The following is a 9,031-nucleotide window of genomic DNA, read 5'->3' on the forward strand; positions in this document are numbered from 1 at the left end:
TGGGATGACAACTGGATGGAAGGTAAACTGCCCAATAAGCTTAAACTCACTGAGCGCCTCCACAAAATGCTGGTCAACGTGGTCTTCTGCAGTTTGACCAGCATTCCAGCTGTTTGAAACATCTTCTCTACTAGGGTATCAGAAACGCCTGCTGCTCTTTGGTGGCAGTGTCTCCTGGTTCACTGTATCCATGATGGACCTTTGATTACAGATGATTAAGAACATTTCAATCTCTAATGTTAATATTCTTTAAAATAAATGTATAGGCTACATGAGAAAATGTGTGTGAACTTTATATAAATCAAAATAAACATTTCTACATACATTGGAATAGTTTCATTTTTGTATAGACTTGGACAGACAACACACTATATAAATACAGGTCAAGTTCTTCCCTGAAGTTGAAAATACCTGTAATGTTATACTGTGTGGTAAAGGTAATGCATTCATGTTGTAGTTTGAGAAACAATTTGTCACACCACACAATCCACAGGGAATCAAACCTTTTATACACTATCTTTTGTCCTGTACATTTTGTCCTGTACAACACTCCATCTTAAAAGCAAGGGCTTTCAGTAATGAAGACCAAATATACCTGACAGAAATGCCATGTTTCTGAGCTGAAATCGATATTCCATATCATGTCAACTGACAAACTAGAAGTTACAAAATAAATGCATTATTCTTCATTCCCCATTTTTTACTTTTGCGCTTTTAACACCTCTTCTTTTAAACTTGTTATTCTTGAATTTCTTCTGTAATCCTCCGCCACCCTGAAACTGAAGCAAACATTGATTTGTTGTCAGGTACCTTACAGACAGTTTGTGTCATCATGGTTAACCAAATTATTTGTTAACCACTTTCAACCTGGCATCCCTATTTTGGGTGTGTTTAAAAGTCTTCAGAAATAGATCCTACTATTTTCACTATTTTTTCAAATAGGGCTTAAGGATAAAACAAAAGCATTTAAGTTGGCTAAAAATGACTAACTGAAACCAATATAATTTAGATAATACGTTTTTGTCCTACAAACCTTCTTGCGTTTCTGTGGCGCCTGATTTTCTACCACCATCTCTTCATCATCATCATCATCAGTTTGAAAGTCATCTTCATCCTTTTTCTTCTCAACAACAACTTCCACTTCCTCCGTTTTGGGGAACATAGATGCTGTGGAAAAGGTAAAGTACAAATGTATTGCTTTTTATTTAAAACCATAAGCCGAAAAATAATTAACCCATTTTGACCTGAGATCAGATTCTAAAAATGTCTTCTACATCCTGACAGTTTTCTGAAAAAGCTATGTTTCTGTGTCAGTCGTTCTTCGATTTTTCAAAAATAGCAGACCTACAAGCTTGTAGCGCGCCACTCGGAGCTTGTAGATCTGCTATTTGTCAATAGCTAAAGCATAACATAATGCTAACACCAAAAGGGGTTCCCGCCCCAAAATGGGTTAAACCAATCAATATGAAAATATGAGCCGTTTTAGAGAGGTGCATTAAATAGGGCGATGTGTTTGCAAACATTCACATGAGTGTTTGTGGGGGGAAAATTATTTGTTTGATATTAAACAGCCTCAAACGGTAAGGAAAGGTAATGTTTCATAAACGCATATCACCGCAGCCACGGTGGAGACTTTATTGCAAAAACTCATGGAAAACAATGTTCTTGAATGTATGTCGGTTTGCATGACGGATATACTAACAAGGATAAAGATCACTCATGCTGTCTTCTGAGTCACTGTGGTCCTCTTCACTGGCGTTGGGTTCCCACAAAGCATTTCGGCCTGAGTTGCTTCCTTTCTTCACCTCCCCTCCACCCTCTTCTTCACGCCTTTTCCTTAGAAGTGGGGCTGGAATATACTCAATGCCCTGTTGTATGCACTGTTTGTCTTGGGTAAGAATTAAGCACAGAAATTATAATTAATTGTATACTATACAGAGTTAATATTTGCATACAAATCTAAAAGTTGCTTCTTATACATGCAGCATTTGAATACATGGATATCCTCAATTCCACATAAATTGCCTTATTGTGTTCTCACATAGCCAGACAATCGGAGATCTCCAGCTACTGATACATCTGATTATATCCTAATTCAAATACATGGGCACTAAACTGGGTGGAAACAATTTGTCGAGTAAAAAAGTAACTGCAAGGCAGAGCCAATGCAAAGAATTTAGCTTGGTACCCTTGGTATCCAGGATTTTCTTTTAGGACAGACATCACATTACTATAAATATTGATATACATACAGTACAAAGGAATGGCGATTGTGAACTCAAGTGGCATACATTTATACTTACATTTTTCCAAGGCCTTTTTATAGCGTTTCCCACTGACATGTTTCAGGACATGCTGTGGGTGCCGGTTGAGGTGTCTTAGGGTCAGCTTACAGAAGAGTTGATTGCTGCACAACAGAAATGGAACTTGGAAGTCAGCAAAAACAAAAGTAAAAGCAACACCTAGTCTAGTGCGGCACAAGGCATAATTATTATTATTATTCTTTTTTTAGATCTTGCCTGGTTCTAATCTATAGGGTCAAAACTATGAGAAATTGATGGGGTTTACATTTTTCGGACACCCACCCCCTTTCTGGGGGGGTCATCTATTTTAGGACCTCCCAGAACAGTACTATGCGTATGCCAAGCACTTAATATTATTAGAGTTGTTTTTTCTTACACTTTTAAAATAGCCAGAAGAATCTCTTATGACTTTTTATTGGGGTGTTTCCTCACCTGGGACCCCCAGGACTGGCCCCTGTATCTCAGTACTCTTTACATTACATTCAGCTCCTGCTCCAGAACAATCTCAAATTAGATCAGAATTGAAGCACAAACGTTTTTGTAGCTGGGCTCTGAACACAAAAATGAATAGTAGCTGACTAGCTGTCTATTTGATGCTTCCATGTGTTGAATAGATTCAACATATTAAAAACAAAATCAATCTAGTGTTGCAAATTGCAGCTAGTGTTTAATACTGAACCTAAATAGTACATTTTAGCATAAAAGTCTTACAGGAGTACACCTCGTCCTCATACCACACTATAGTCCTCAAAGTGGGGTCCGGGCTAGCCGCAATTTGCAACACTCGATTTTTGTGCGGTACACCCGCTCCAACGTGTGGAGCGGGTGTAGAGACAGACAGACAGCTTTGCTGTCTGTCTGTCTCTATGTATGTATGTCTGTTTCAGCATGACATGCATCTGACCTGCAGCCTGATACTTTTAATAACAATAAATGTATAGTTGTTTTCTTGTTTTATTATTATTATTTTTACGTTACACCTAGAGGTATGTCAACAACTTAGCCCCTTTCGGAACCCTCGGTTAAGCTTTTCTGAAGTTTGGACGTCGCTTACCCTAGGGTCCCTAATCGGTTAATCGGTTATACCCTCCGTTCACGGAGAGCGGCGCGCCGCTTGAGTGTTGGTGAGATGTTTCAAAGATGCAGAACGCGGCTATAACTGCTGCACTTATTCAAATTTATTTGTATTTAAGTTAATTATTGCTTGCATAATGTCTTATTCATTGCATGTCTAAGTCAGACCGGAAGTGCCTTGTTTTGCTAAGGCGGAACCCTTTATATGGCTGTCTGGTGTCAGGTAGACGGGTAGACATGGTTGCACACCTGTCATTTGACAGCGTGATGCAGATTGCAGAAGTTTCAAGTTTGTGCATCGCTGTGTTCATGGCCAGGGCACAGTTATCTCATTCCCTTATGCTTATAGAGCAGCCAGTAAGGTATGTTAATGATGTTATTTGGATTGTACTTTCATTCATGATTATGCGCTGTATTATGTTTATGCGATGTTATTCTAAGCGTCTGTGTATTTTTATGTTGTTTACCAGTTCGACGTTGGTTTGTGTGCTTCACGTGCTTCACAATAAATCCACCAGTATGCAGAACAACTGACTCGTTTTTGGACAAGAGCAGAGGGAGTGACAGCGGCTATAGGAGACAACGGAAACGTGGGAGAAACTGCATTAACCGCCGATGCCGTTAAGTAGTTTTTGAAGTTTTGGCTTCTCTGAAATTCTCTCTCCTCTATTCCTTGACTTCCTTATTGACTTCCCCTTGTACCGCCTCCCGCACCAGGGCAGGGTGGTTGGTGCGAGGCAGTAACGTAGGGACACGCAGCTAGCCAGTCGCCGCTCGGGAGGCGGTACAAGGAGAAGTCAATGAGGAAGTCAAGGAAGAGAGAGGAGAGAGAATTTCAGAGAAGCCAAAACTTCAAAAAAAGATTAAAAATACTTAACGGCATCGGCGGTTAGGGCAGTTTCTCCCACGTTTCCGTTGTCTCCTATAGCCGCGTTATGCATCTTTGAAACATCTCACCAACACTCAAGCGGTGCGCCGCTCTCCGTGAACGGAGGGTATGTACATCTGCATCCCATGGAGAGTGGAATAACCGATTAGAGACCCTAGGGTAAGCGACGTCCAAACTTCAGAAAAGCTTAAGCGAGGGTTCCGAAAGGGGCTTGTCAACAACTGTGCTTGACTCCAAAGGCACCGCACACTTCGCATTGGTGTGATTTTTTTTATAATAGCCAGGATGAATCTAGAGTTGCAATACCCTCCATTGACCCAAATCGAATTTCCGATCTGCTTGTATTAAACAATGTTAAACTCCCCAACATTGCAGCTGTAGGGAAAGCTTGAATTATTTGTTTGTTTCATAAAAATCCACTGTAGACATGTTATGAGCTACTTTCTGCTAAGAAATTATGTGACGTGATATTGGTTGGTGTTTGGAAGCAGTTGTATTTTATTAACGAGTCATGCTGCTGGCTGCTGCCTCCTGCTTTATGTGCAAATTCGAAACAGGTAGTACGCACTACGCAGGGCCGTTCAGTGACTTTGAGTGCTTCCAAACTCCAACACTTAGAAAATAATCACCTGCACAGAATCTCTTGATAGAAAGTAGCTCAAACATGTCTATGGTGATTTTTTTTAATGAAACGATTTGCTGATTGAAAGGATAATTCAAGCTTGCAGCTGCAATATTGGCGAGTTTCCATCCATCCATCTTCAACCGCTTATCCGTAGTCGGGTCGCGGGGGCAACAGCTCCACCAGAGTGTTCCAGACTTCCCTCTCCACAGCAACATTAGTGACTTCCTCCTGGGGGATCCCGAGACGTTCCAAGGCCAGTGAGTCGATGTGTTTCCTCCAACTGCGCCTTGGTCCCAGTGGGACGTGCCTCGAGGACCTCCCTAGGGAGACGCCCAAGAGGCATCCTAACCAGATGCCCGAACCACCTAAGCTGGCTACTTTCCAGGAGAAGAAGCAGCGACTCTACTCAGAGTCTCTCTCGTGTGACTGAACTTCTCACCCTATCTCTTCAATTTGGATCAATGGACTGTCAATGGAAGGTATTATTATTATAAAAAAAATCTGTGTTGCAAATTGCAGCTATGTCCCGGGCTGGGGACCTCAAGGGTTCGGAGTTCCAGGGCCCCTGGACCAAGGGGTCTCTTGTTAAATAATGATAGTTAGGTTAAGACAAATGGATTCTACAGATCTGTAACTAATTTGCATGTTACCGAGCACAACACCCCACTGGAGTCTGGACCCCAGTCTACTAAGTTAGCAACTTAGCATTGCATATTACACCACGTTCACGTAATTAAATGTATGTCAAACCCAAGCATCGGTTACATTTGTAATGTATATAATCAATTAAAGTGTTTTCTTACGGTTGTTTTGCGCTTGGCACGATGTGTGGTTCATGATGGCTGTTGAACTCTGAGGCAGCACTGAGTTTCTGGTATTTCTTTCCTTTGATGAAGTTCTGGAGCTCTGCAAGGTTGCAGGGAAACTCATGGCCATTAAGTGTGCATTTGATCTGAAATTACAAGAAGATACCTTTGTTGTAAACAAAACAAGTAGTGCCTTTCTGTTATGCAAGCATCGGTAAGCTATGGCTAGCATTATTTATTCACATAATATCGCGTCATGTCCTCACGGACCTTATTGTCTGACAGCTGGAAAAACGGGTGATTGAGAAGAAAAGCTTTGAGGTCTGCTGGTAAGTCCTCCATGGTGGTGGGGAGATGTTCTGCTGCAACGAATTGTTATTTATTATTTAAGTTTTGATAATTTAACGGCTCTGCTGCCAGGAACATGTCCAGTTTGTTTCCCCACGTGGGTAGAATACGCATGCGCACTGCGCAGCTAACTGCTCTGTTAGTCTGTTTGTTTGTGGATCCGGTAAGTAGCGGATGCGGAAACGATGTATGCTCGAACCGAGCTCTACAAATTCACAGCGCATTGCAAAGTGACTTGTTGTGAGCTTGTAGATCTGCTATTTTCAGCGCGGTACACACCACCGTACGATGGAGTATAAATCAGGATTAAGAATGATTTAAAAGGAAAGCCGGTTTGCATAAGATATCAACTTGATTTTATTTAGATCAATTTCAACACAAGTGCACAATTTATTTATAAATCGCCAATTCTGCTATCACCTCAGCAGCTCACATATTACATTTAACTGTATTTCATGTAGTGCCTGTGTAGATGTAGTCTATTTTTATGTATTTATATTTTTGGCATATACTTGGACAGACGCTGGTCCTCAGTCAGCTGACACCTTAGGCTGACACACACCCACCAGTAGGGCACACACGTCCCATGATTCTTCTCGCCAACAACAAATAAGCTTGATTTACTTAACATCTACAGTTCTATGGATTATACGGGTTGTCTTTGTTTGCGTGGTTTGTCAATTGGTTTTTAATTTGGCTCTGTCTATATTGTGATGTAGTTTGATGTGAATAAAGCCGACAGGCAGAATATAGTATATAAACAAACTGGTGTCACGGTTTTAGCAGAAATGTCTGGACCAAATGGAGATCCCGATATCTCGATAGACGAAGGTATTATTGACGACGATGAATTCAACGGAGAAGGTATAACTAACTACCTAGTTTACTGTTTTATTTGTTGCTGTCACCTTAATTGAATCTTTAAAAATCCTCATTCTCACCCGTTGTTAGCACACTGAATTCCACTCATTTTCAACATTTTACTATGTCTTTAATATACCTTAGAGTTGTTGTGTGGAAATAATAAAAAAGTCCCCCCCATTCTGTGTTTCCTAGAACTAGAGGTCTGAAAATCACATCAAGATGTGTTTCACCATGTTAATGATTTATTTCATAATTACAGTTCTAGGACACACAGAATGGGGGGACTTTTTATTATTTCCACACAACAGCTCTAAGGTATATTAATAACATTTTGAAAATGAGTGGAATGCCCCTTTAAGCAATATATATTGGCCTGGACCCCACTATTGCATGATTAGCATCTGTGACATAAATACCAAAATAAGAGTATCACCTTTATTAGTTTTCTGTACATTTTTCAAATGCATGGTTTACTACTTGCTAATTGACATCAGTGGGACTTGTATCATGGTCACTCACTGCTTAATCAGCACACACTCCACACAGCCAAGCCAATGATTTGCAACTGTTGAAGTAGGGCTACAACACATCCACGTTGTAAAACACCATGCCATCATGTTTTACAGTGCATTTATCATGTCCTCTTTTCCGTGACAGAATATGGTGCCATCAACACCATGCTGGATCAGATTAACTCCTGCCTGGATGACATGGAGGACCGTAACGATGCTCTGAATGGCAAACTGCATCAACTTCTGGAATCCAACCGTCAGGCTAGGCTGGAGTTCAGGGCCAAGCTGGTTAGTCCTGACACAGAGGAGAACTCTCCACCTACCGATGTAGGACCAGACGAAGACGGGGAACCAAATGCAGGACCAGATTAGATGCAGCAAGGCTGTGTTCAGTCACTGACTCACTGTTCTATATATATGTTATTCCATAAGCAATGAAATACATGTATTTAACCTATAGATCCGTGAGTGACATGCTGTATCCACCATGTCCCATGTCTATCAATAAGACACCCTGTGTGTATTGTACCATAGCTGCATATTTTCTTTCCTTTTCCGGTTGATGTTTTGAAATCTCAGATCTTCTATAACATTCCACTTGGGGGTTCTCTGTCCTTGTCTACATGACATGTGTACGTTATGGCATAACATAACGGTTATGCAGACTGGTCCTTTCAGGAAAGCAGCATTTTGTCCATCCCTGACATGCCTGTTTGCCATGTGCAACATGTTGGTACTGTACGCACGTACAGTACCAACATGTTGGTACTGTAAATGCAAATACATAAATAAAATTACCTTTCATACACCCTGCCCATTCTGTTAAGAGGCAAGTCAGACATTGCTTGTACTTACCTGGCCTTAACATCATGGCCATTGTCACCTCCATTCCATAGTGGGTTACAAAAAGATACAAGGTTACAAAAATATATGGTAAGTTAAGACTTGATCATTGCACACTGAAAATAGCCCAATTACAAGCTCAAAATCCACTTACGACACAGAGCTTGTAGATTGGCTATGTTTGGCACGTAATAAAGTATAAATCAGGCTCAGGTGTGTATGGCAAACCATTAGACGTGCCACTTCTTAGGTCAACAGTTATATCAGTGCTGTATATGCAATTGAACTTGTTTTGAGGTGTCTGTATTGTTGTGAAAAGAAGCATTCTGTAAATGTTCATACTAGTGTGTTACTGCTGTCATGGGTTTCCAAATGCTGATTTCTAATGGAAAATTTGCATTGAGTTTTGGATAAATAAAACAAGGATAGATTAATGATTCTTATTAACATGAAATGTCTACAAAACTAGATATCAAGTGTAATTTATGTTGTAGGGGGAAAAATGAAACCGGCTTATGTGAAACATGTTAGCTGTCATTTCCCCTCTATCAGCCACTATATTATTGTGCTTGTGCGTTTCCCTACAGAAAGGCACACCCCTGGCTCACTGTATTTTGTTTTTGTTCCACAGTTTATGTTGATGTTCATCAGGGCAGAGGGACTGATTATGGGAACAGTTTATGAATGATGGCTGGAGATTTAAGTAGAAGAAAGATTGAGGGACAAGGAGATTAATTATGACAAATTCACCATCTTAACAATGTGAA

At 40.6% G+C, this 9,031-nt stretch overlaps 2 protein-coding genes across 2 annotated transcripts; one reads left to right on the forward strand and one right to left on the reverse strand.

Moving 5' to 3' along the window:
* Window positions 1-276: 276 nt before the first annotated feature.
* surf2 (surfeit 2) lies at window positions 277-6,203 on the reverse strand. The gene is made up of 6 exons (XM_079524190.1): window positions 5,968-6,203; window positions 5,695-5,843; window positions 2,304-2,407; window positions 1,703-1,888; window positions 1,034-1,167; window positions 277-779 (listed from the first exon to the last, which is right to left on the reverse strand). Exons 1-6 carry the CDS (start codon window positions 6,037-6,039, stop codon window positions 687-689), a joined length of 738 nt encoding a protein of 245 aa, XP_079380316.1. The 5' UTR covers window positions 6,040-6,203; the 3' UTR covers window positions 277-686.
* A 388-nt stretch (window positions 6,204-6,591) lies between these two features.
* Window positions 6,592-8,698, forward strand: bbln (bublin coiled coil protein). Its single transcript, XM_079524854.1, has 2 exons — window positions 6,592-6,909; window positions 7,567-8,698. Exons 1-2 carry the CDS (start codon window positions 6,834-6,836, stop codon window positions 7,791-7,793), a joined length of 303 nt encoding a protein of 100 aa, XP_079380980.1. The 5' UTR covers window positions 6,592-6,833; the 3' UTR covers window positions 7,794-8,698.
* The last annotated feature ends 333 nt before the right edge of the window (window positions 8,699-9,031 follow it).

This window comes from Electrona antarctica, assembly GCF_951216825.1.
Source record: "Electrona antarctica genome assembly, chromosome: 16".
Taxonomy (NCBI): Eukaryota; Metazoa; Chordata; class Actinopteri; order Myctophiformes; family Myctophidae; genus Electrona; species Electrona antarctica.